The 27792-nt window shown below is 42.5% G+C and overlaps 2 protein-coding genes across 3 annotated transcripts in view; one reads left to right on the top strand and one right to left on the bottom strand.

Annotated features, from left to right (window-relative positions):
- Nucleotides 1–18210, bottom strand: part of NEK4 (NIMA related kinase 4) — a 31403-nt gene extending 13193 nt beyond the window's left edge. Inside the window, exons 1-7 of one of the 2 annotated variants that reach the window (XM_081316823.1) lie at nucleotides 18004–18210; nucleotides 13652–13918; nucleotides 13095–13292; nucleotides 12063–12170; nucleotides 10575–10729; nucleotides 8544–8673; nucleotides 2268–2654 (exon numbers count right to left, since the gene is read on the bottom strand). In XM_081316823.1, the coding sequence (XP_081172949.1) occupies nucleotides 2268–2654; nucleotides 8544–8673; nucleotides 10575–10729; nucleotides 12063–12170; nucleotides 13095–13292; nucleotides 13652–13918; nucleotides 18004–18096 (1338 nt within the window). In that variant the 5' untranslated portion in view covers nucleotides 18097–18210. Of the gene's footprint in view, nucleotides 1–2255; nucleotides 2655–8543; nucleotides 8674–10574; nucleotides 10730–12062; nucleotides 12171–13094; nucleotides 13293–13651; nucleotides 13919–18003 lie in introns of both variants that reach the window. The other variant, XM_081316822.1, reaches the window with a different exon arrangement.
- Nucleotides 18211–24129: 5919 nt separating this feature from the next.
- The window catches only part of LOC308662909 (inter-alpha-trypsin inhibitor heavy chain H3-like), a gene marked incomplete at its 5' end in the record, with an annotated part of 34836 nt that continues 31173 nt past the window's right edge, over nucleotides 24130–27792 (top strand). The window contains 6 exons of the mRNA XM_081319053.1: nucleotides 24130–24222; nucleotides 25294–25314; nucleotides 26054–26220; nucleotides 26727–26831; nucleotides 27037–27199; nucleotides 27439–27549. Of these exons, the coding sequence (XP_081175179.1) occupies nucleotides 24130–24222; nucleotides 25294–25314; nucleotides 26054–26220; nucleotides 26727–26831; nucleotides 27037–27199; nucleotides 27439–27549 (660 nt within the window). The remainder of the gene's footprint in view (nucleotides 24223–25293; nucleotides 25315–26053; nucleotides 26221–26726; nucleotides 26832–27036; nucleotides 27200–27438; nucleotides 27550–27792) is intronic.

The raw sequence follows: 27792 nt of genomic DNA on the forward strand, positions 1-27792 counted from the left end.
ACAGTCCAGACTCTGGAAAGAGAGTCTGCTGTATTTTTTATGAATACCTACTATTATAACATTAAATAGAATGTGATATACGTAAGTATTAGAAACTGAAAGAGCAATATCTCCATTATTGAAGGGAGTAAAAGAACTATTAGGTAGGCATTAAACACAACAGCTGGAGGCTGAGACTAATACTTTAGCATTTACCTAAGGCTAAACTAGTAAACTATTAAGTAAAAAAATGACAAACCACCCTAGAAGATGACAAAGATAAAGTTTTTTTTTGTAATATTGCAAGGAAAACTACTGCATGTGGATGTCCTATATCAGGGGTGTCAAACTCAATTTCATTGAGGGCCGCATCAGCATTGCGGTTGCCCTCAGGGGGCCGGATGGGTATGGCCAGGGTGGGCGTGGCCTACTGGGTGGGCGTGGCTAGAGTGCATATGGCCTACTGGGTGGGCGTGGCCAGCTCTACATCGTTCGCATCAAGGGTGCCTATGGGGACCTGGGCAGGAGTGGGACAGATCTGGGGGTCTCTGGCAGAAGGAGGGTCTCTGGGCCAGGGCCAAGGCAGTGGGGGCCGTTCCCTCACTGTTTCCAGGATGGCTTCGTGGGCCACATGAAACCACTCTGTGGGCCGGATCCGGCCCCCGGGCCTTGTGTTTGACATGTCTGTCCTATATGGTATGTTCTAATCTAACTTACTTCTGATTAATTCCAGCAAATCTTCCAAGATCTGGAAGGGCTATTATGGTTGTAGGAAAAATAGGAAAGGAAAGATTATTATGTACTGTATATTTATGGACTTTCATTATTTATAAAAATAATCAAGATGGGCTAAACATCTAAACATTTAAATAAGGTTTATTTCTTTAAATTCAGTTTGCCTATTTTAGAAAATTGTGCAAAGGTCTTTATCAACCTCAATAGTTCTAAGCCTCAAAATCTGATCACAAAAGGCTCAGAGATATTTAGATCTGAATATCTGTGATTGCATTGAAATAAGTGCATGTGTATTCATTCAATAGCCCTCTAAAGGTAAATAAATAGTACAATGCAATTGTTCTGCCTAGGAAAAAAAACTATCACTTTTTCAAAAATGATATTATCCGATAGAAATTAAAATGAAATTAAATGCTAACAATAGATTTGGGAAGGGAATTCAAGGCAAAATACCTGACTTTTCAGCAAAAAATCTGACGTTGAGTAGGAAAAAAGTCTAATTGGAAGAGATGCAAAGGGATAGGTGAATGCACAATTTGCAAGCTAATAATAATTAGCTATCTTAATTTCTCAAGTCCTTAGTTAGAGTTGAATTATGACGTCTCTACTAGTCTTAAATTGGGAATCTAACTGTAGGTTACCCATACATAAACCATAACAATAAAGAAATATTTGTCTATCCCAGGTCTTTGGAAAGGACTTGGCTGGTGGATAAAAATGCCAAATCCAGTCTAAACATCTGGCTGGTTGTGTGACAAAACATATTTTTAGGCTGCCCACATATTATATAGAAATACATTCCTAAAAATATGAATCCCAAGCAGTGGACATAATTAATTAAAATATAATAAATTAATTAATAAATATAGTGTTAAGACTAGCAAAGCATCAACACTTTTGTGCTGTAGAAGAAATCTGCACTGCTTTGCCTGAAGAAGAAGGAGCTGTTCCAACAGAAGAAAACCAACTAATAGCACAGGAACAACTTATGTCCAGAATCAGTTCATGACAGAAGTTTAGCACTAATGACTGAAACCGCAGAAACCAGCTTTTCAGAGTCCAGTCACATTTTCAACAGATTTGCAGGTCGTCCTTGACTTACGATCACAACTTAGCCCCAAACGTTTTCCTGTTGCTAAGCAAAACAGTTGTTAAGTGACTTTTACCCACTTTACAACATTTCTTGCCACAGTTGTTGAGTGAATCACTGCAATTGTTAAGTTAGTAACACATGTGTTAAGTTAGTCTGGCTTCCCCATTGACTTTGCTTGTCAGAAGGTCACAAAAGATGATCACATGATCCCGCGACACCGCAACCATCATAAATACATGCTAGTTACCAAACATCCAAATTCCGATCATATGAGCACGGGGATGCTGCAACAGTCGTTAAGTGTGAAAAACGGTCATAAGCCACATTTTTCAGGACCACTGTAATTTTGAACATAAACAAATGACTGTAAGTCAAGGACTGCCTGTACATCTTCTAATTCATTCATATTCACCTACACAAACACCTACGTGAAAAAGAAAGTAATTACTTTACTGCTTACAGCTGGAATCTTTGAACTGGGTTGCAGAACTTTCGTAGCGTCACCACCATTATCGGTCTCCTTGGCATCTACTTTTCCAGTTTTGGGGCAAGGCGTTGTCATTTTCAGTAAACTTTCTTCCTTTAATTCTGGGCTATTTTTTGCTCTTTCAGGCTCTGCTTCATTGGGAATGTGTACATTTCTGGATCCTTTATGTTCTGCTAACTGTTTGGTTGCAGAGTTTCTCTTTTCCAGTGGAACAATAAGTATATCTACTTTGCTCATTGTTGCCAAAGAGACATCTAAGCTATTCAAACCATTTTTGCTGTTTTTTTCAGGTTCAGGTGCTAGTTTCTTTGAAGAAGAAACTTCAAATGTTTTATTATTGATTAAACATTTATCTTCATTCTGTAATAGTAAAAAGTATAATTAGGTCACCCATTCTATGAAGCTAGATTATTTTAAATGTAAGCATAAAATTACGGTAATTTATTTTGATCTGACTTGATCCAGCCACGAGATTTTGCATGGGATGGACTGAGGAAAGACATGGCATGTCTTATTAGAATGGTATTATGCAGGAATGGCTCAGCCAACACCACCACCCACAAAAGACCTCTTGGTCATATGGGAGGTGCATGAATCAGGGAAAGGTCAGTCATATAGAAGTCAGGCTGTTGGTCTGTTTGATATTTCTTGCAATGGCCTTAGTTGGTCTGGAAGTGGGTTTCCCTGTCCTTATTTACAGGATGCTTTGATGCTTTGTGTACCTCCAAGACACATGAAGGTCCAATATCTTCAGTCTATGTAGGTCCAAGATCTTCAGTAAGGTACCTGACCAAACATGCTGGTATTCCAACTTATTAATCTTGTAAGATTACTACAGTATTACTGTAACAATATGTTGTGATGGGGCAGGTATGGGAACTTAAGGCAAGAAGGGTACATTGAAATTACTTATTAATTCCACCTCTCTCCCTGTGTTATCAAGGCATCACTAAGGCATCTGACTCTGATTGCCATGAAGCAGCACCAGAAGATTTGTCCATCTTTTTCTTTCATGTTACTTCCACACTCCCATCTTCCACAGCATAGGTATAATTATTATATACCGTATATACTTGAGTATAAGCCGACTCGAGTATAAGCCGAGACCCCCAATTTTACCCCAAAAAACTGGTAAAAGTTATTGACTCGAGTATAAGCCGAGGCTGGGAAATGCAGCAGCTGGAGGCTGGATCCCCCGAAAGACGTCTCTGCTGAGATGAGAGAACGGGGTGGCAAGCCGCCGAGAGAATAGGGCGGTGGAGTGCTCTGCCGAGAGAATGGGGCGGCTTGCTGTTCTCTCGGTGCAGCACGGCAGAGGCTGGATCTCGCGAAAGAAGTCTCCGCTGAGCGAGAGAATGAGGCGTCTCAGCGCCCATTTTCTCGGCGAAGACTTCTTTCGGGGGATGCAGCTTCTGCCGCCCCTTTCTCTCAGCTGCCCAGTGGAACAGCTTGCCACCAGAAATCAAGAGTGCTCCATCACTGGAGGTTTTTAAGAAGAGACTGGACATTCACCTGTCTGAGATGGTATCGGTCAGTGGTGGCGAAACTTTTAGAGACCGAGTGCCCAAACCGCAAGCCAAAACCCACTTGTTTATCACAAAGTGCCAAGGCAGCATCGGCATTCTGGTGCCCTCGGGGGAGGGGACAGGGAGGCGCCTCTGAGTGCCGCCTCTGGCACGAAAAAAAGGGGGAGCAAAAAATGGGCCACCGTACCGCAAGGCACAAAAATGCCAACCGCCGCGCCGCAGGGTGCAGATACAAGGCACCGCACCACGTGAGAACGGGGCTGGGCTAGTGAGTATCACGCAGGCACTAGCCCCGCCCCCTTTGCAGCATGTGCCTGCTCGTGGCCCCGTGCGCGCATGCACGCATGTAAAATGCTTCCCCCTCCCTTTTCTTCCAGTCCACCAACCGACAAGGACCTGCTGCTGGCAGCGGTGGTGGCGCACGTGCCAACAGAGAGGGCTCTGAGTGCCACCTCTGGCAGGCGTGCCATAGGTTCACCACCACTGGTATAGGTCCTCCTGCTTGAGCAAGGGGCTAGACTAGAAGACCTCCAAGGTCCCTTCCAGCTCTATTCTATTCTATTCTATTCTATTCTATTCTATTCTATTCTATTCTATTCTATTCTATTCTATTCACTTTCTATATTTCTATTCTATTCTATTCTATTCACTTTCTATAATTCTATTCTATTCTATTCTATTCTATTCACTTTCTATATTTCTATTCTATTCTATTCTATTCTATTCTATTCTATTCTATTCTATTCACTTTCTATATTTCTATTCTATTCTATTCTATTCCATTCACTTTCTATATTTCTATTCTATTCTATTCTATTCTATTCACTTTCTATATTTCTATTCTATTCTATTCTATTCTATTCTATTCTATTCTATTCTATTCTATTCTATTCTATTCTATTCACTATTCACTATATTTCTATTCTATTCTATTCTATTCCATTCACTTTCTATATTTCTATTCTATTCTATTCTATTCTATTCTATTCTATTCTATTCTATTCTATTCTATTCTATTCTGTTCTGTTCTGTTCTACGTTCTGTTCCATTCCATTCCATATTTTCTATTCCATTCTGTTCCACTGTCAGAGCCCATCGGAGGCAACCCAGTCAGCCCAAACAGGAGTTACACTAAGGCTATGCAGCCTCTCCTCTCAACCTGAACCCCTCCTTACCTTTCCTTTTATCTGCATCCTATTTTTAACTGCCGGCTCTGCCCTGCCCTATTTTGTCCTTGAGCACTCGTGAGCTCATCAAGAACAGAAGGTAACCGTGGGGTGAAAGGCAGGGCAAGATCTGCAAGATCCCCATTTGCATTTGACTTTGCCATCCCATCTGGTTCGAGATAACACACCACACACACACACAGAGAGAGAGAGAGAGAGAGAGAGAGAGAGAGAGAGAGAGAGAGAGAGAGAGAGAGAGAGAGAGGATGAGGATGAGGAAGAGGATGAACGAATTTTGCAGCTGCTTCTTTAAAAGCTCTCTTCTCTCAGGGATGACCGAGATAGTGAATTGCAAGCAGAAATGAATTTCTCCTTCCGTTTCTGATCCGCGCAAACACCCAAGTGTGAACGCCATCACCTGATAGCTTGGGTGCCTGTTCAATTCGTTAGAGAGAGAGAGAGAGAGAGGGGGGGGGGCTTTCTGTTTGTTTGTTTTACCACGAGTTGACAGTTGGGCAGAAACCAGAGGGGGGAAAAAAGAATTTCGGGCTTCGTGGGAACCGAGGAAGCAAAACAAGATGCAAAGTCTAAAATCTATAGGCTCATAAACCACCCCGGTTTCTTGAAACAAACCGGGATTTCTCTACCCCAACCTTGAAACCATGGATCGAGTGAATCTCTTTACCGAAGAATGTGATGAACGGGAGAAGGTGAGTCTTCGCCGAGAAAATCTCAGCGCCCATTTTCTCGGCGAAGACTTCTTTCGGGGGATGCAGCTTCTGCCGCCCCTTTCTGTCAGCTGCCCAGCTGAGAGAAGGGGGTGACAGAGGCTGGATCCCCCGAAACAAGTCTCCGCTGAGACGAGAGAACAAGGTGTTTCTTTCTCCCCCCCCCCGCTTTTGCCGCTTTTGTGTGTGCGTGTGTGTGTGTGTGTGTGTCCCATCTGCAAAGCTTCCGAGGAAGGAGAAGCAGGATACTGGTTGGGGGGGAGCGGCAAAAGCGGGGGGGGGGGAGAGAGAAACGGCTCCGCCTTTGGTTCCCCCTCCTAAAGCACAGGGGCGCTAGAGAAAGTTTGGAGTTGGGTAAGGAAGGGCAAAATTCAGGAAGAAAAGCGGGGCGGCGGGCGAACGGGAGACCTGTACAAGGGGAACTCTCTGCTTTGTGTCTGTGTCTCTGTGTGTGTGTGTGTGTGTGTGTGTGTGTCCCATCTGCAAAGCTGCCGAGGAAGGAGAAGCGGGATACTGGTTGGGTGGAGGAGGCAGTGGCGGCGGCGGCCGCAGCACCGGCAGTCTTCCGCTTTTGCCGCTTTTGTGTGTGCGTGTGTGTGTGTGTCCCATCTGCAAAGCTGCCGAGGAAGGAGAAATGGAGGAGGCAGTGGCGGCGGCGGAGGCGGCCGCAGCACCGGCAGCCTTCCGCTTTTGCCGCTTTTGTGTGTCTTTGTGTGTCTCCTTCCCCGGCAGCTTTGCAGATGGGACACACACACACGCACACACAAAAGCGGCAAAAGCGGAAGGCTGCCGGTGCTGCGGCCGCCTCCGCCGCCACTGCCTCCTCCACTTCTCCTTCCTCGGCAGCTTTGCAGATGGGCCACACACACACACACACACACACACACACACAAAGCAGAGAGTTCCCCTTCCCCCTTGTACAGGTCTCCCGTTTGCCTGCCGCCCCGCTTTTCTTCCTGAATTTTGCGCTTCCTTACCCAACTCCAAACTTTCTCTAGCGCCCCTGTGCTTTAGGAGGGGGAACCAAAGGCGGAGCCGTTTCTCTCTCCCCCCCCCCCGCTTTTGCCGCTCCCCCCCCCAACCAGTATCCCGCTTCTCCTTCCTCGGAAGCTTTGCAGATGGGACACACACACACACACAAGCCCAGCGGCCAGACTGCGCTGCCTCCCCAAGGGCTCCTAATGGCTTGCTGCCCCGCGTGACACCGCTGGCTGACGCTAGCTCGTCTCTCTCTCTCTCTTCTTTCCTCCCTCCCTCGGTCTCCCCCTCCCCCTTTTCCGGCTCAGCCCCACGTCACCAGGAGACCAAAACGGGGACATCATGGCAGAGCAGAGGAGACACAGGAAGCGGATCCAGGTACCGGGCTGGCTTATCTCCTCCCTCTTTTCGCAACCGCTCTGCGGGATGACTTTCCCTTTTCCTTCTGGCTCACCCCCCCCTCCCCCGCCCGGTCACCCTTCCCTCCCTCCTCCCCCTCCGCCTCCTCCGAGGCCGCCGCCAGTCAGCATCTCTCCTACCGTTTTTGCGGCTTTTCCGTCGCCCCCGCCGCCGCTCCCCCTTCCCCGCAGAGCCGGCCGCATCCAGCGCCTTCTTCCTCTGGAGGGAAGCACCGAAGCCTCGGCCGCGCGCAAGTCCTCGGTAAAATTATTTTGTTGACTGGAGTATAAGCCGAAGTGGAGTTTTTCAGCCCAAAAAGTGGGCTGAAAAATTCGGCTTATACTCAAGTATATACGGTAACCGCTATTAGAACTATCCCACCACCAGCTATTATTTATTTTTTGAACATCAGTTCTTTACAGAACTTCATATTTACATCAAGTTTTCCATACTCCCATAAATCACCAGCTACCATTCCAGCTGCAAAAAAGATAGTGTAACATGTAAGCATAAAATTACACCAGCTGCTTGCAATTATTGCAGGTTCGCATCCCACCAGGCTCAAGGTTGAGTCAGCCTTCCATCCTTCCGAGGTAGGTAAAATGAGGACCCAGATTGTTGGGGACAATAAGCTGACTTTGTAAAAATGCCGCTGGGGGGGAAAGTCCTAATAAGCAGGCATATACATAGAATGAAGGCTATTGCTAAGCACATTGATTTGTGCTTCTTAGATTATAAACCGCCCTGAGTCTTCGGAGAAGGGCGGGATATAAATGGGATTAAAATTCTTTTAAAAATGCACTGTAAAAAAAAGGCTGTTCTATCTTCTACTCATTTTGTGTTCTCCAAGGATTAGTTTTACTGTTCTTGAGCAGACCCATGCCTTATAGGGGTAAACAACTTTGTGAAGAGCAAGAGACTCACTTCACTTTTGGGTAGCATGTCAGGGACTGAATTCTGAAAAGCGAGTAGGACAGGGAAAAGAACTAGGTGGGAACTGAACAAAATTTACATTTATTTTAAACGGAAGCAGTTACTTCATTAGTCTCCATGGATTTCAGAATTTTCTTCTGTGAAATGTAAATTACAATTCAGTGGCAATTTCTGTAGGTTTGGTGATACACAACACTCCAGGGCAGGCATGTCAAACTTGCGACGTCACGTGACATTGTGCAACGTATTGCGACTTTTTTCCCATTGCCGGCAATGGGGTGAGCGCGGTTTCAGCGTGACGCACCTGGCTTCACATGCCTGCTCCAGGGAAACTGACTATGCATCTCCAATTGAACAGAATTTAAATGGCTATCATTATGAGAAAAAATCAGATAGAAGTACTAAGAATGAATTGGTATTCTTTCTCAATTTGAAAGAAAATTTGTATTTCATCAAATTTGACCATGGACTTTGTTCTGCCCCACCCATTCTGGCTGCAGAGCTAAAATAATAACTTGCCCCATTGGACTTCTTTGAAAGTTCATCTGGAAGCTTCTGAGGTACTGTATTTTCTTTCTTTAATTCAGCTTTCTCTGAAGATCCCCGAGGATTGGGTTCAGACATTTTCTTATGATTTTTAGATGTTTTTCTTTAGGGAAAAAGCAAGAAGGTATATTATCAGATTTACAAAACGTAGACATTTCTAAATGATTTTTGCCAAAACATAATTTTCTCATGCTTCTATGTATAGGTTTTGCATGCACAGCAATATGGATATTATTTTAGATACAAAACTGCTTCTCAAGTCATAAACATTCATGAAATATGGTTTAATTAGCAACTTTTAAGAATGTATCGGTTAGATCAACAGGGCAACTAAATCCAACATCTCAAGCATGGCCAAATATAAAGTATTACTTCCTATGAAAGATGCCCAACGTACGAGATATGTAACGAGCTAATAGAGCAGAAGCTACTGCTAAAGAAGTTATGGCCCTGATCACTGTCATCGTTCTCATTTTCTCTGTAGCTTTTGGATTTATCTCCTATGCTGCTGTAGGGGTTTATTTATTTATTTATTTATTAATGGGATTTATATCCCGCCCTATCTCCCGAAGGACTCAGGGCGGCTAACAACAAAACATATAATAAGTACAGAAATTAAGATACAAATAAAATTAAAATCATCTGTGCAATAAATTAAAATTAAAAATTAAAAATAAATTAAAAATTGTAAATATAATTAAAATGCGTCAGTCCAGGTCAGCCAGGTGGAAAAGGAGTGTTTTGAGGCCGCGGCGAAAGGACTGTTACCCTATTCTGCACTAAACTCAAGGGGCACTCAAGGAAGGCTAACCTTTCTGTTTCCTTTCACAGATAAACCCTCCTCCAATATTTAGTTTCTTGAAAACGTTTTATAAAATTGTGAGATATGAAAAAATTCTTCAGTTTGGAAAGAAGTTTAGGTAGACCTTCGCACAAGAAATAATTGAGGACAACACAACATGCAGTAAAAAGTAGCTAAGTGTTTGAAATAATTACGAGCCAATGAGCCAACATGATATAGGATCAAACTGATGCTGAAGATATTATAGAGCTGCTGAAATAAACCCAATTACACCTTATTTTCTTAGGCCTTAGGCTATCACTCATTACAACACTGCCTTTTGTTAGCGCTAGCTCTAGTACTGATCCAGTCGGCCTTTGAATGGAACTGAATTCTGATAAAATAATGATCAACTACTAAAACAGACTAATTCCATATAAATAAAATAAAAAACAAACACTGAGGGATTGACAAGAGTCCCAAATAAGACAGGGGATGGCTTCTTCCCCAGTTACTATAGTCAGTGCTTTTTTTGTAAAAGAAAAAGGTGCCGGAACTCACACATGCCATACAACCCACCTTGCCTACCCTACAAGGTTCCATCCAAAAAAGGTGCCGGAACTCCATTCTGAGCGTTCTATGAGGAAAAAAAGCCCTGACTATAGTTAACCTATGCCAGTCAGTTGCTATCAGCCGATACTTCAAACTGATGGGGGTATACAACTGACACTTTGGCCAGAAGCAAGAGAGCAGCAAGGGAGGGGGCTTTTGATTTCCCTGTATTTTTAATTCTTCAGGAGAGTCCCAACATCAGGACCTATAATATCAGACTGCTGCATAAAGATGTGACCTAGTCTTCTGACAAGTCACTCCAACGCCAACTTCCGACTTGCATAAGCTTTGGGTATTCTCCAGCTCACCTGGACTATCCATCTGAATTGCCAAAAGTTCCATATCAGCAGGAATCGGGTTTGGTGGCTATTAGCTAATATAGAAGGAGCTATGGTTTGGGTTATAATGTGAAACTAACTCAAAGGTTTACTAAGTGTTTCTTTATTCTGTCTCTCTCTCTCTGTGTGTAATAAAAATGGGGTGGGTTTCCAAGTCAACCTTGTCTCAAGAATTCATTATCAGAGCCAGTGTATGAACCCTAGAATGGTGTAACACCAATGATAACGCTAAATACTTTGCCTCAAATTATTTTTCATTTAAACATCTCTTACGCCTTTGTAGCTTCCAAAAATAGAGAGATTTGCTGCTTGATATACGGTTGCCTCAGTATGCTCCTTACACTGGGTCTCTCTTCTGGCTTTTTACTAAGCATTGTCCTTATCAGTTCTTTCAACTGAATGCTATAATCTTTTGGCATTGGTGGCAGCTGTTAAAAGAAGAACACAGAAGAAAAAAAGAACACTTTACATGAGCTTAAGGCATTTTTCTGTTTTACTATGCATGTTAACCAAATTTCTGGGAACACCTTTCTGAAAGAGGCTAAAAAGTAGGGCTAGAATTCTAACAGGGTGTTGCAACTAATATCATCAAGAAATGTTATAATTGTCTAGAACTTTTTAAACATTTAATAAGAAACCCAGTTATTAATAGATAACTGATTTGTCATTCTGCTAAAAGCTTGGAAGAAATATTCCCAATGTGAAATTGGCTTGTTCTCAAGGCGCACTCGATTTTCAAACAATTCAAACAGCTTTCAATGTTTGCCACTCCTGTGTCATGCACATAGACTCTGTTATTTTTTCCCCTGCCAAATGGCTGCTCCTACTTTGCTTTTTTCCTTCTCCTCCAGAACACATCACAACTGTAAGAGAACAGTCCCATTTCAATGACATGTTAACAGTTGAAACAGGAAAGCATTTCCATTTAAATAACATTCTTTAGATCACAAAGCTGTCCATCTTCATTTGCTTATGAAATGCCCATGACTCGGATGGATGGACAGAAGTCAGCAGTAGCCAGCCTTACAAGGCAAACCAAGGTGGTTGCTCCTACCAGTTCAACTGCTATGCCTATTATCCAACCTGAGTCTGGCAGCCAGAAATGTCTCAGCCACTTCTGACTTGTACATCTAATTAAACTGTATATCATTTCTGTACATGGCCATTAATTATTCAAGGTATAAATGAAAAAGAGGTAGAGTATAAAGTCTGTGCTCTCTCTCTTTCTCTCTCTTTTGTGTGTGTGTGTGTGTGTGTGTGTGTCACGGAGTCATTTTCTTGGTTTTGGCTGTTTTTTTTCTTCTTTTTATGATGCATGGCTAAGTATTTTTGTTTCTACACTGTGTATTTTATGTATTGTATTTATTTTATTGTAAACTACTTGGAATATATGAGTTAAGCAACTACGTAAATCAAATCGAAGAATGAAAAGAAGTCATGATGGCTTTTGGATGTTGCTGTCTTTTGTTAGTATAACAATAATAATGTTTTATGATGGTGCTGAACAACTGGTACTTATGAAGTCCCAGCCTTCCCAGCACATACATGGCATTGTGATCTGCACATCTGACAACCAACTGGCACTTACGACAGTTGCAGCATCCCACAGTTATGTGATCACCATTTGCAACCTTCCCTGCCAGCTTCCCACAAGGAAAGTCAATGGGGAAGCCAACAGGGAAGTTCACAAGTCTTTCCCTTCCTGAAGCAACCACTCCCAGGTCCACCATGCTCAACCTAAATATTAGGCTGAAAATGTACCTTTCCTTCGATAATTCGATAAACCAGGGAATTCATGTCTTTAGCATTAAAAGCATGCTTCAGGGTGGTCATTTCATATGCACAGCAACCCAGGGCCCAAACATCAGACTGTAAAAGCAAACAAAGCACAGTAATATATTTTTGAGAAGCCATCCAGATAAAATCAAATGAAATACATTGCTTTACAGGTGCCCCATGAAATACATCTATTTCACAGGTGCCCCATAAATCAAATATCTTAAAAGCCCTCTTATGTAGCAAACTGATCAAAGTTTGCTAGACATTGCTGTTAAGTTATTCTTTCTGTATGTCTGTCTGCCTGCCTATGACAATGCAGATTTTGAAAGTCCTGATGTAGTTGCCATTCCAACATATCATATTCACTATTTTGGTTTCCTCTAGATAACCTATAGATGGAATCTTTTTTAATATGATTCACTAGATATATTCACTAGAATTATGAAAATAATGTAATGGTTTTTTTTAAATAGAATCATGATAGAAACTTTGGAAATAAGTTGCAGGGAGTAGAAGAGGAAGAACATCAGGAAGATTCATTAGGAATTAACAAGTAGGAAGGACATGTTTCAAAATGTTGCAATATGGAACATTCAGTCTTCCAGACCTTCAATCTGTCCTTCTTCCAGAGCAGCCCATCCCATTCATGCTATCCAGCATTTTTTTCTTTTCCCTTCAAAAGACAATCAACGTTCTAGATACTATGCATGTTAAATTTCCTTAGCATTTTCTGTCTTTGGGAATGTATTTGCTTTTTCTTTGTAAAATTTGTCTTATTCTGCTATAAGTTTGTAGTTTCACTATAAACAAGTATACTAGCCACAAGAATCCAGAAAACTCCAAAGATAGCAAAGAAAAACAAATTATTGGCTCTCCATATATTGGCTGTGTGAATGCTGGCAGCCCAGATATGGTATGTTTAAGTGGTAATACCTCATCTCAAGAATAATGTAGACTGGTTACTTGAGGATAGATACCTAAGAGACTAAGTTCATTTATATGGTATACTTTTACCTTGTAATTGTAAGGCTTGTTAGAGAACAACTCAGGGCTCATATAGTAAGGAGTGCCAATTAGAGTACTAGCCATATCATGCTGATTTTCCAGCACTCTGGCTATTCCCAGATCTCCCACTTTGATAATATTAGAACGCGTCAGGAAAACATTTTGAGTTTTGAGATCTCTGTGCAGAATGTGCTTCTCGTGCAAATACTGAAAAATAAAATAGGAGAATTCACAAACAACATATCAAGTTTATTTTCCTGAATTACTGCATGGAAAAGAAACAATTATTTAATAGACTATGAGCTCCCTGCAGAAGGAAGAGAATACATTAAATAAATCTCTCAAGCTGGATAGCCATTATTACCAATCAGTTTTGTTGACTCTGTAGATATTAATAAGATGATCAAAAGTACATCAAGAATACATTCATTATTTTCTCTGCTAATTACAAATATTCATGGAAACTAGCAATCGGCTTCTTAGAACACATGAGATAAAATGATTAAAATCAATTCATGCTAAAATTCAATGATATCAGAACTGTCTGGTAAAGGGAAGTCAGGTACCTGCAGTGCCATAGCAATCTGAACAAGCCACTCTACCACTTGAGACTCAGGAAGAAGCTGTCCTTTCTGCTCTTTCAGTTTATGATATAAGTCCCCTCCTTCACAGAAGCCCATGACAATGTAAAGCAAGCCATCATCACCTTCCCAGGACTCTCTATAGGTGACTATATTTGGATGCTTCAGTTGTGACAATAGCTGGGCCTCCTGTTCTGCTGCTTTTCTCTCACGGCTTGAGGCACGTTTGAGGTTCAGCCTTTTTATAACATACTGCAGACATAGAAAGAAGGTTTAATCTTTTTTTTAAAAAGGATATTACTGTAAATGAAAGAAATCTAAAGATCAACCATGTGGCTTTGTACTATTAAAACTATCACCTGAGAAAAGAGATGAGTTGCTTAAAATAAAAACAACCCTCCCACCTGCAAAAGCAACATGCATGAGAGAGGTAGAGAAGGATAAAAGAAGCAAATAAACTTGGCACTTTATAAAAAGTGATGGCAAAGTAGCCTGATAATAGAAATGATATTTTAATCTTTGACAGAACTCTACCTGTAGCATTCTCCACCAACCAACATCTTTCACTTTTCAAGGAAAGCACTTAATCCTTTGCAAGTAGAAAATACAACACCTTAAAATAAATGTGATTTTAGGACCATAAATACAGCGTTACATCTCCATTCAAGGAAAGGGCTCCATTAATTAAACTAAATGGCTAAATGGACTGGGTGGGGTTACTCCAACATCGCAACCCCTTTCATGGACAGACCACTACCTCCTGCGGTTGGGCCTCCGTCACGTCACCCCCCGCTGTCAGGAGGCGGAACCGACCAGGTGGTTCCGCCCCAGGCGCCTGATGGACCCAGATAAATTCCAGATGGCGCTTGGACCGATTCCCACCTCCCTCTCCCACAACCCGGTCGAGTCCTTAGTTAATGCCTGGCAACAGGCTGCTTCGGAGGCGCTCGACCGCGTTGTCCCTTTGCAGCCTCTGACCCGGCGCAAGTCCCGACTCGCTCCTTGGTTCTCCAAGGACCTGCGGGAGATGAAGCGCCAGAGAAGGGGCCTAGAGAGCATTTGGAGAACCAGTCGGTCTGAGTCTGACCGAACACAGTTAAGATCCTTTTCTAGATCCTATCTTGTGGCAATGAGGGTGGCAAAGCGCGCCTACTTCACCACCCTCATTGCGTCTGCAGATAATCGCCCGGCCGCCCTATTTAGAGTGGTCCACTCCCTTTTAAGTCAAGAGACGGGAGAGGACCCCCTACATAGACGGGCTGAGGAATTTAGTAAATATCTGGTGGACAAAATTGCTCAGATTCGGGCTGGTCTGGACTCTGACTGGGCAGTATCTAACGAGAGGAAAACGATGAAGTTGGCCGAGTACATTTGGGAAGAGTTCGATCCTGTGACTCCGGATGAAGTGGACAAGATCATGGGGAAACTAAGTGCCGCCACATGTTTGTTGGACCCGTGTCCCTCCTGGCTAGTCTATGCATCTCGGGAGGTTACACGAGGCTGGCTCCTAGCAGTTATCAATGCCTCACTGAGTGAAGGGTACTTCCCTACTGCCTTGAAAGAGGCGGTGGTAAGGCCCCTCCTCAAGAAACCGGCACTGGACCCAGCTGTTTTAAACAACTTCCGTCCTGTCTCCAACCTTCGCTTCCTTGCGAAAGTCGTTGAGAGCGTGGTGGCACGACAGCTCCCTTTGAACCTGGAGGAAGCTGAATATCTAGATCCGTACCAATCGGGTTTCAGACCAGGGCACAGCACGGAGACGGCATTGGTCGCGCTGGTGAATGATCTCTGGCGGGCCCGAGATAGAGGTTATTCCTCTGTCCTGGTCCTATTAGATCTATCAGCGGCTTTTGATACCATCGACCATGGTATCTTACTGCGTCGTCTTGGGGGGCTGGGAGTGGGAGGCACCGTTCTGCGGTGGTTCTCCTCCTACCTCTCGGACCGTTCGCAGACGGTGTTGGCAGGAGGGCAGAGGTCAAGCCCTAGGCCTCTTAATTGTGGAGTGCCTCAGGGTTCGGTGCTCTCGCCCCTCCTGTTCAACATCTATATGAAGCCGCTGGGAGAGATCATCCGTAGCTTCGGGGTGAAATATCATCAATATGCTGATGATACCCAGCTATTCATCTCCACCCCGAACCAACCCAGTGATGCCCTCGATGTGATGTCCCGTTGTCTGGAAGCGGTACAGATTTGGATGGGAGAAAACAGGCTTCGACTCAACCCGGCCAAGACTGAGTGGCTGTACATACCGTCATCTCGTTTAGTCCAAGAGGTTCCATCTCTGACTATAGGAGGAGAGATGTTACCTCCCATTGATAGAGCACGCAATCTGGGCGTCCTCCTAGATTCACGACTCAGTTTTGAAGATCACATTGGAGCCGTGGCTAGGGGGGCATTTGCACAGATTCGTCTTATATACCGATTGCGCCCCTTCTTGGACCGAGATGCCCTACGTACAGTCACCCACGCACTCGTTACCTCCCGTATTGATTACTGTAATGCTCTCTACATGGGGCTGCCCTTGAAGACCACCCGGAGGCTTCAGCTGGTGCAGAATGCAGCTGCACGGGTTGTGATGGGAGCTCCCCGATACTCCCATATTACAACCCCTCCTGCGTGAGCTGCATTGGCTACCAGTTGCCCTCCGGGTGAGATTTAAGGTGCTGGTACTTACCTTTAAAGCCCTACATGGCTTAGGTCCGGGATACTTGCAGGACCATCTGCTGCCGGGAACAAATTCCCATCGTCCAGTACGCTCACACAGAGAAGGCCTCCTCAGGGTACCGTCAGCTAGGCAATGTCGGCTGGCGACCCCCAGGGGGAGGGCCTTCTCTGTGGGAGCGCCAACCCTATGGAATCAGCTCCCCCCTGAGCTTCGGATGGCCCAAAACCTCCAATCCTTTCGCCGCGGCCTCAAAACACACCTGTTCCACCAGGCTGACCTAGACTGACAGGCATTTTAATTAATTTATATTTAGTATTTTTAATTCATTTTTTAAATTTTCTAATTTTAATTTATTGCACTGATGTTCTCAATTTCATTTTTATCTTGATTTCTGTACTAATTATATGTTTTGTTGTTAGCCGCCCTGAGTCCTTCGGGAGATAGGGCGGGATATAAATCCCATCAATAAATAAATAAAATAAATTAACACTGTATGCTAGCCAAAGGCATTTCTCACCCAAAACAGACATATGCTCTCCAGGGGCCAATAATACTTCCAGGAATATCTCCAAACTGCCAGTCTGCACATTCAAAAGTACAAACTATGTCCCAAATCCCCAAATGACATGTCTTCCGACATACAGAACTTTCATTTAATTCAGACTGCACTTAATTTAACAATTAAAATGACACTTGTTTGAAAATCTCCTGCTTTAAATTTGGTATCCTTGTTTTAAAAAGCTACTTTAATGTCAGTGTATCGAGGCAGAAAATCCTCAAATGCAGTTTGAAATATAGATCAACATTTAGGACACCTCAGCATATGGGTTGCCTCTCCAGTCAAGCTGGAAGTGTACAATTGATAAGGGCACACTGAAGGCTTATAATAAGAGTTTTCACTGTTGCCCTTTTTGCTTTAATTTATTTGTTATTTGCTTTACAAGACCACAAATCAATAAGGTTCTAAAGATGTAAGTGAATTGTTTAATCATTTATCAAAATCTGGCAATCAAGAATTACGGACTGGTTTTCTTCTCCTTTAATACATCTCAATTTAATGTACTAGACTCAAAATAAATAAAAAATCCTGATTAGATTTTCAGATGATTTAAAGCTTTAATAAGATCTAGTGTAGGTGTCGTCTAAAGACATTATTTATTAATGTTCTGATGGAAAGCTGCTCTTGCAGGAAAAAGAAGGGTTTGAGGGGATTGGCTGAAAAATTACGACATGTGTAAAGAGTCACTCTTCTCAGGAGAAATCCGCTGAAGAGCTGGATGACGAGGATAGATAGGGGGAGTGCTGCAGATCGGCATCAGCCTACAGAAGAGCGGGGACAGCATCGATAGTAAATTTCAAAGCGAGAGGGAGGAAAGGATGGTTGATCCTTATGTTCACACGGAGCAATCAATGCCTGTTGCTGAAGCAAAGCCACCACTTCGCAGCGCGGAGTTGTTTTTGAATTCCTCTTTGGTGGGAGAGCAAAAGCAACCAGAGACTCGCACAGGCCGCCGACCTCCATCCCTAACCCGCAAAGGCCTCCGGAGAAAGGGAGGGCGAGCGAAAAGGAGTGCAGAGGAAGCGTAGCGTTGTCTCTCCCCACCCAACTCCGCGCAACACGTGTCCCGTGTCCCTCTCCCAACAACCCCCTTCCCCCAGCCCTCCTTACCTGTTTGCCGTCGTGCCGGTGCCGCACCAGGCTCACTTCCCCGTAGCTGCCCTTCCCCACAACCCGCACCAAAGTGTATTCGCCCGGGGGCATCTTCACGCGACCCCGCACTCAAGTAGCCCGTTGAGAGCCGGGAGCGGGGGGGCTGCAGCAGCCCCCATTCACCCCTTGAGAGAACGCGGCTGCCGATGCCATAGAGATCGCCAAACCTCGGGGTGCCATAGAGAGCACTACTTCCAGAACGTACAAAAGAAAGACGTCCTTCTATTTTCTATGGCAGTGTTACCGATGCTTGGGCGACCATTTTGGACACGGGCAAGTTTTCTTCGGCGCATGCGTTCAATCCTGTTACCTACACTATTTTACTGCTTGTCAGCCATTTTAGTTCTGGGCATTCTGGCTAGAGTTTTGAAATTGCGGGCATTTAAGCCGCCTGAGTTGTGGCCGATCCTGCTTATTGCATTGGTAGGTTCGTGAGTGGTGTTGGACGTCTAGACACCTCAGTGGAAAGACCAGGAATAAAGTATCATGGCCCTCCGTGTATTGTTCATAATTTGCAATGGGCAAATTCATGATGTGAATTCTGTTTCATGGAAAGCTATTTATTATATATTACAAACATTTATAATAGTTAAGGAGAACAGAACTGATTCTCTGGATGTTGTTGACATATGCAGCTATGACAATCTGGTCAATTTATGATGCAACACCACATTAACTGGTGACCTAAAGAGCCACTGCTGCTGCACAGTAAACCTGAGCCATTGTTTTTATTTTACAGCATACCTGTCCTGTAGGCTCAAATAGTTCTCATTCCAGGATATCACATAATCAAAATCTTTTCATATTTACTTGAAGTCTCTCTGGATTGAAGTCAGTGTACATCTTGCTCCTAAAAAAGAATTCCAATATGGATTTGTTGGAATTAATATTAGGGGTTTTTGGCTCTTGGTCTTGGCTCAGATACATCTTGTTGTGTAGTTGGTTCTTTACAGGCACTGAGCGAAACAGGAGGTTCAAACAGCAACAGGCTTTATTGAAGGTTAGAACATAACAAGCAACCTAGGAGCTACTGCACAGCTATTTATATGGTTGGCCGATAGGCAGCGACCAATAGGTTTAAAGCAGCAGTTTCCCGCCCCAAACCTTACTTAACCGGCTGAAGACAGCCAGTCTAGGCCTGCCCAGCAACCGTTACAAAACATACACGTGAATCCAGTCATTAGCAAAGAGTTCAACATAAGCAAGCACTTACAGCATATAAGGCTAATATATTACACCCCTTCTCCCTGAATAGCACACACATTCATTTGGTTACAAAATCTTGTAGGTACTTGGGGGGGTCTTTGTGCTCGTTCAGAGCGTTGGGGGATTGCCAGAAACTCCTGGTTTACCGGTTCACCTGCTGTGCTAGGTAGACCTGGGCTCTGCGGTTCGGTGGAGTCAAAATGACTCGCGTCCCTTTGGCTGGCCTGTCCTGCTTGGCCCAAACCAAAGTCCGAAAATGCCACGAAATCGGCAGGGCTGCTACTTGTTATCGGATGACTGTCCGGCTCCTATAGTACAGTCTGTGTCCCTAGGGGAAGTGCTTTTATGGCTCTGTCCCCATTCTCCTGTGCAAGAGATCTCTCAGAGCGTGCAAACTGGTCTGCTGGAATACTGGCTTGTGGACTCAATGTCTGTCCCTCTTGGAAATCCTGAGCCAGCGACTGCTCTGCTAGCCGCTGGCGCAGTTGATCAATATGTCAGCAAAGGACTCACTCATCTTTCAGGACCACCTCGTAGGAGAGTGGTCCTGACATCTTAACAACCTTTGCTGCCATCCACAACTGCCCTTGCCTGTAGTTCTGGGTCCAAACCTGGTCCCCCACTTGTAAATTCCTAGGTGCCTTCAGACGTGCCGTGTCGGAGGCTACTCTATCGAGGTGCAGCCTGTCCAGTTTGGTTATTATCCTCTTGCCAAAGCGAAGCTCTGTGGGGCTCTTGCCTGTAGCTGTGCAAGGTGTTGTGTGCTGGCATAACAAGAAATCGGCCAGCCTGTGGTGCCAGTCCCCTGTAGTGATGTGTTTGAGGGATTCTTTGGTTGTATGAACCATCCGTTCTGCCTGCCCGTTTGATGACGGGTGAAAGGGAGCCAATGTGGCATGCCTTATGAGGTTGGTCTTGAGAAAGGCCTGGAATTCTGATGTGGTGAACTGGGCTCCGTTGTCTGAGACTACGACATCCAGAAGCCCATGCATTGCAAACTGACCGCAACACCTGGATGGTCCTTGTAGTAGTCATATTGGGAATTGCAACCACCTCCAACCATTTAGAGTGGCTATCGACCACTATTAAAAACAACTGTCCCTGAAAGGGCCCGGCAAAATCTACGTGGATTCTTGACCACTGTGTGTGCGTTTCCTCCCATCAGTGGACAGGAGCCTGTGGCATCTCCGGTCTGGACTCTTGACATGTGTAACTCCCGTGTACCTGGGCCTCAATAGCTTTATCTAGCCCTGGCCACTAGCACTGATGTTGTTATCTAGTTAGGTAATGAAACGTTTGCAAAAAAAAACAAGGAAGCTCAGAGAACACCAAGGACCCCTCATTTCAACCCTGAGCTACAAATATTCTCCTTCATTGGTCACCTCATTTTCTTTCTAGAGTTGCAGAATGCTGCAGAGACTAATAATTTGGACAATTTCAGCTAAGATTCAATTTTACCTTCCCAAGAAGTCTTTAACATCTATGCTGTACTTTCTAATTTTTTTTTTGTTCAAGACACAACATATTTCTTCATTCTAGCTGTTGCGTAGTGGGTTCTTATAGTCAATAACCAGACCAAACTGATGCAACATGATTTATTGCAAGGAAAACAGAACTGGGGTGAACCAGAAGACTGATTGATATTTATACATGCCATCACTAGGTGGCGACCAATCAGATTCAAAGTTGGTTTTCCCGCTCAAATATGAACTTCAATCTTCCTCCACAACAGTTTGGAGGTTGTTGTTGTTGTTAGCTGCAAAGTCGTGTCCGACCCATCGCGACCCTATGGACAACATTCCTCCAGGCCTTCCTGTCCTCTACCATCTTCTGGAGTCCATTTAAGCTCACGCCTACTGCTTCAGTGACTCCATCCAGCCACCTCATTCTCTGTCGTCCCCTTCTTCTCTTGCCCTCAACCTTCCCCAGCATTAGGCTCTTCTCCAGTGAGTCCTTCCTTCTCATTAGGTGGCCAAAGTATTTGAGTTTTAGCTTCAGGATCTGGCCTTCTAAAGAGCAGTCAGGATTGATCTCCTCTAGGACTGACCGGTTTGATCGCCTTGCAGTCCAAGGGACTTGCAGGAGTCTTCTCCAGCACCATAGTTCAAAGGCCTCAATTCTTTGGCGCTCAGCCTTTCTTATGGTCCAACTTTCACTGCCATACATTGCAACTGGGAAGACCATAACCTTGACTATACGCACTTTTGTTGACAGGGTGATGTCTCTGCTTTTTAGTGTGCTGCCTAGATTTGCCATGGCTTTCCTCCCCAGGAGCAAGTGTCTTTTAATTTCTTGCCTACAGTCCCCATCTGCAGTGATCTTGGAGCCCAGGAAAATAAAATCTGTCACTACCTCCATTTCCTCCCCATCTATTTGCCAGGAATTGGGAGGGCCAGATGCCATGATCTTGGTTTTCTTAATGTTAAGTTTCAACCCAAGTTTTGCACTCTCCTTCTTCACCCGCAACAAGAGGCTCTTTAGTTCTTCTTCACTTTCTGCCATTAGAGTGGTATCATCTGCGTATCTTAGGTTGTTGATATTTCTTCCGGCAATCTTAATTCCAACTTTTGATTCATCTAGCCCTGCCTTTCTCATGATGTGCTCTGCATATAAGTTAAATAGGCAGGGCGACAGTATACAGCCTTGCCGGACTCCTTTCCCAATTTTGAACCAATCAGTGGTTCCGTGTCCAGTTCTCACTGTTGCTTCTTAACTCGCATATAGGTTTCTCAAGAGACAAATAAGATGGTCTGGTACTCCCATCTCTTTAAGAACTTGCCACAGTTTGTTGTGATCCACACAATCAAAGACTTTAGCATAGTCAATGAAGCAGAAGTAGATGTTTTTCTGGAACTCCCTAGCTTTCTCCATGATCCAGCGTATGTTGGCAATTTGATCTCTAGTTCCTCTGCCTCTTTGAAATCCTGCCTGTACTTCTGGTAGTTCTCGATCCACATACTGCTGAAGTCTAGCTTGTAGGATTTTAAGCATGACTTTACTAGCATGAGAAATGAGTGCAATGGTGCGATAGTTTGAACATTCTTTGGCACTGCCTTTCTTTGGAATTGGAATGTAAACTGATCTTTTCCAATCCTGTGGCCACTGTTGAGTTTTCCAAATTTGCTGGCAAATTGAGTGTAGCACTTTTACTGCATTGTCTTTTAAGATTTTGAATAGCTCAGCTGGAATACTGTCACCTCCACTAGCTTTGTTGTTGCTCAGCTTTTCTAAGGCCCATTTCACTTCACATTCTAGGATGTCTGGCTCGAGGTCAGTGACCACCTCATTGTGATTATCTGGGACGTTAAGCTCATTCTTGTATAGTTCTTCTGTGTAATTTTGCCACCTCTTCTTAATCTCTTCTGCCTCTGTTAGGTCCCTGCCATTTTGGTCCTTTATCATGCCCATTTTTGCATTAAACGTTCCCTTCATCTCTCCAATTTTCTTGAAAAGATCTCTGGTCCTCCCTATTCTATTGTTTTGTTCCATTTCTTTGCATTGTTCATTTAAGAAGGCATTCTTATCTCTTCTAGCTATTCTCTGGAATTCTGCATTCAATTGGGCAGATCTTTCTTTTTCTCCCTTGCCTTTCGCTTCCCTCCTTTCCTCAGCTACTTGCAAAGCTTCCTCAGACAGCCATTTTGCTTTCTTGCATTTCTTTTTCTTTGGGATGGTTTTGGTTGCTACCTGTTGTACAATGTCGCGAACCTCTGTCCATAGTTCTTCAGGCACTCTGTCTATCAGATCTAATTCCTTAAATCTATTTGTCACCTCTACTGTATATTCAACAGGGATATGATTTAATTCATACCTGAGTGGCCTTGTGCTTTTCCCTACTTTCTTCAGTTTAAGCCTAAACTTTGCAAGGAGAAGCTCATGGTCTGAGCCACAGTCAGCTCCTGGTCTTGTTTTTACTGACTGTATAGAGCTTCTCCATCTTTGGCTGCAGAGCATATAGTCAATCTGATTTCTGTGTTGACCGTCTGGTGATGTCCATGTGTAGAGCCGTCTCTTGGGTTGTTGGAAAAGAGTGTTTGCTATGACCATCATATTCTCTTGACAAAATTCTATCAGCCTGTGCCCTGCTTCATTTTGTACTCCAAGGCCAAACTTGCCTGTTATTCCAGTTATCTTTTGGCTTCCTACTTTAGCATTCCAATCCCCCATGATGATAAGGACATCATTTTTGGGTGTTAGTTCTATAAGGTGCTGTAGGGCTTCATAGAACCAGTTTGGAGGTATATTCAAATAAAAATACATAACGGTCAATATCAATACATAACACTAGGTATATTTATTTATTCACTGGATAGAGCAATTGAAACTATCTCTAAGAAAGCTATATTAAGAGAGAAATTTCTGTCTGACAGGTGCTTAAAAGTAGAAACATGTTTTAAAACCATAATTTCATTATGTTTTATGACAATTTTCTTTAATCAGATTTTGAAAAACTAAGGAAAAAGCTTATAAAGTCTTATTCCTGTTATTCATAAGAGCAATTTACATGCATAAAAACATAATGACTTTAATTGAAATAGAAGTCTCAGGTGGGAAATGTATCCAGGTGATCCAAGTGCTAGCTGAAGAAATCTCAAGATTTTTGACCATATTGGTGAAACAGATGCGAAATATAATTTGGAATTAAATTTTAAATCTCAATGGGTGAGATTTAGGACACAATGGGTGAACCTAGGCTTGATAGATTAGAAGCTGAAATATTTTCTGGCCTTAGGCCTTAGGCTTTCATGAGGAAATTTCACCAACCATTTTCCAAAGATAAATATTTGCCATAGTTACTTGGATGTTACTCTTTGACTACAGGCAAGGTTCATACAAATAAAGGTCCTTCCAAATTGAAATTTTTATTTTTCTTCCAACATGGGGAAGCATATCCCATGTTATATTTTATTGGCCTTGATTCCTGCTCTTGTAACTTCAGATATTTTGATAAACCCGCTGAGAAACATTAAGGTATGTAGCTAAATATATCAAGTCCCCTACTTATTTCCTCAGATTTTTTTTAGCTTTAAGCAGCAACTGCAAATCCACTATCTGGATCCTTCAAGACTTCTTCAGCCTTCTGCCTGCCTGATTTGAGATATCTTTACTTACCACATACTTAATTTGGCTGCAATTCTAAACTTCACGGAAACTACTTCTCTATGAAATTTCATGCCCTGGGCTAGCTGGCTCAGACATGTTGAATTTGGATATGAAGCAGGCAAAGTTATGCTGGTCTATGACCATAATAAAGGTTTGATTAGAAGCCTTTAAGGGGTTTTGGTCCCTCACTCTGCCTGTCAGCAGCTCCTGTGACTTCTTTAATGAGCTGCTGATAGGTACCCCAAGGCGGACCCTATTGGATCCAAACTTGATTTCTATCTGCTATATATTGTGTTGTATATTTCAATTTTTTAAAAAAATATTTTTTAAAAAAAATAAACACTGAATTAAGAAATAATGAATCAAATATAACAAAGGAGTACTTCCGTCAATTTGTGTGTGATGGTGGGGTGTTTGAAACGGATGCATAGTGGTACATAAATACATACATGCATAAATACATACATGCATACATACATACATACATACATACATGAGAGAGCTATCCACCACACCTATGTTTACACCTAACTTACCTAAAACTGAACTTAGGCAATTCCACAGACATGGGAAGGAATATGAAATAATCTTAGTACTCTGTGCCTCTGAGGACCAGTAGAACAACTCTATTAAGTAAAGATATTTATTATAGCTATAGTATGATAATTTATGGCATATTTTCCAGATGTTTATTTTTGTCTGTTCACGTAATTAATGTTTCCAGACTAGACAGGTCAGTAAGATGGTGGGGATTTGTTTGGTAAGAACTCAGCCAAGGTCATGCATGCTGATTATTATGGGAGCTCTCATTTATTGTGATGTTCTCGCTTAAAATGAAAAGAAATGTGGAATGACATACAGCTACTAAGTAGCATATTTGGTAAGATACAACATCTGTTGTTTGGCAATAATTAATCCTTTTTTTCACTCTATTTTTAGAAGAGAAGTGCCACTGATGTGGTAAGTAACCTTTCATTTAGAATGCTGGTCATTACGTTTCCATGCCACGTGAAATTTTATAAATATTTTATCTTAGTCGAATGCCTCTTCATTGCTGGGCTTAAATCATTTACTCAACTTGAAAGCTATATTGATTTCTTCTGAAATCAATCCTCTTCTTTTCAGGGATGTTGTAATTCTGAGCAAATGGCATATTTCATTCACTGTTGCAAAGTACCCATCATGTGCATGTGTGTGGGCCTCATCACCGACTTTTATGAAGGAGACAACCTCGGTCATGGATTCAGGGGTTTACAGATATCTGTTTGTGTTCCCTTTACAGAAAGATAATAAAATGCTTTAGAAGTTTGTTCTTGTATTGTGCCTCATTACAACCCACAATGCAAGACTTGGCCTGTGAGGATCAGAGATCAAACTCTGACCCACAGATCCCCCTTCATATCATTTTCTGGATATTTCTTGTATTGTGAATATGCTGAACATATATCTGGGTCTTAGGAATTCATTTTAAAAAATAATAGGAATGGAACCAGAAAATGATTGGGGTCAGGTGCAATTTATGAAACATTTTGTAAGTAAATAAAAAAAATAATTAATTGTAATTAGCATTAAAAGAAATTGCTATTTATGGAATGTGAAGTATTGAAAGATCTTTTTGCTACCTCAAAGTGTTTAAAATAAAGATTAAAAACATCAGCAGTATATTTCTTTATAATTGTGTGACTTTTTTATTCTCTAGCACACCCAAGGCATAGAAATCTACTGGGTGAAAATTGACTGCAGTGTTACTTCCAGGTTTTCCCGTAATGTCATCACTAGTCGAGCTGTCAATCGTGCCAATGTGTCCAAGGAAGCTTGCTTTGATGTGGAGCTTCCTAAAACAGCCTTTATTTCCAACTTTACCTTGTATGTACATTATTTTCTTATTTCTCTATGCTTTGGAGATCAGTCTAGCAATAATTAAGCCATTCAGATGCTATTAAACTACCATGAATCACACAGCTGCAGTTGTAGACGTCTAATCCAATTATGTGCTCAAAATAGGAAACCTAAATTAAGGTCTCCGTCACAACCTCTCTGTTCTCACCAGTCTAGATAACTGGTTCCATTACAGCATTATTCTTACCTTCATCCTTTTTAGTGTTCATCCAAAAGGGGACCATCTCTTACATAAGCTCCTCTGAACTAGACTTGCTCTCTGGGTAGAGTTTTTACAAATCTGCTCTGCAATATCCGGAGAAGGTCTTCCTTCATTTTCATTCATTTATGTTTTCAGTCATACAGAGGCAGCATTCTTTCCAGCCTCTGCATTATTCCTCTCAAACAGCCCCTTTACTTGATGAACTGAAGCAAAAATAATAATAATAACATCTCTGCATATATATTCAGATATCTGATGTATCCTTCAATAGGACAATTGATGGTGTCACTTATCCTGGAGTCATAAAGGAAAAAGAAGTTGCCCAAAAACAGTATCAACAAGCAGTTTCAAGGGGTCAGACTGCAGGGCTTGTCGTGTAAGTATGTGAGGCCACACCGTATCTGTTTCGTTATTTCATTTGCTGTCCTAATTATTTATTCAATAAACAGATGCTAAGTATATGAACAGAGAGCAAATGGAAGTATTAAATGGTGGGCTATATTATTCAGCATGTGGATATGTGATCATCCTTTTATGGCTCTCTTAAATTTTATGAATCTTCCTGTGTTTAATATGTGAAGAGCTTCTGGAAGAAAAACAGAGAAATTCAGTGTTTCGGTCAACATTGCGTCATCCAGCAAAGTTACTTTTCAATTGACTTATGAAGAACTGTTGAAGAGAAAGTTTGGGAAATATGAGATGTTTATAAAAGTAAACCCAAAGCAGCTTGTCAATAAATTTGAGGTACGATCAAATGTATTGTGGTTTTATCCTGTAGTAGTTTTTGGAAAAGCTTGTGAGTTTCAGAACTCTTTCTGGGAATTTTATCTCTCCCATTAATTTAGAGAAAAATGTTTACCGGTAAATAACTATGGAATTAATTCTTTTTTAAATGCTTTATTTACAATTTACATTATTGGTAGTATATCTGATTTTTTTCTCAGTCTTGCTAACATCAATTTTTTAAAAAATCAATGTTACAGATTGAAGCAAATATCTTTGAGCCTCAAGGCATCAGTGAACTTGAAGTTGAAGGGACATTCCTCAACAACGAACTGCTGCCAGTCGTGAAAAAGTCTTTTTCAGAAAAAAAGGTATGCCTGGTAATAGAATAATAATCTTGAAGGGTGCACAGGTAGTCCTTGCCTAATGACCAGTGGGATGGGCAATGGCAATGGGGACTGCCAGGATTTCTGCAGCTAAGTGTGTTGTGTGGCAATGGGAATCCCAGTCCCAATTGATTGAAAGTAAATACACAAGATGTCAAATGGATTCATATGCAAGAAGAGAGAATCACAATGGTGACATGCCTTATCCAGAAGAGAAGAAAAGAAAGA

The sequence above is a fragment of the Vipera berus genome, assembly GCF_964194415.1.
Source record: "Vipera berus genome assembly, chromosome: 2".
NCBI classification, from domain to species: domain Eukaryota; kingdom Metazoa; phylum Chordata; class Lepidosauria; order Squamata; family Viperidae; genus Vipera; species Vipera berus.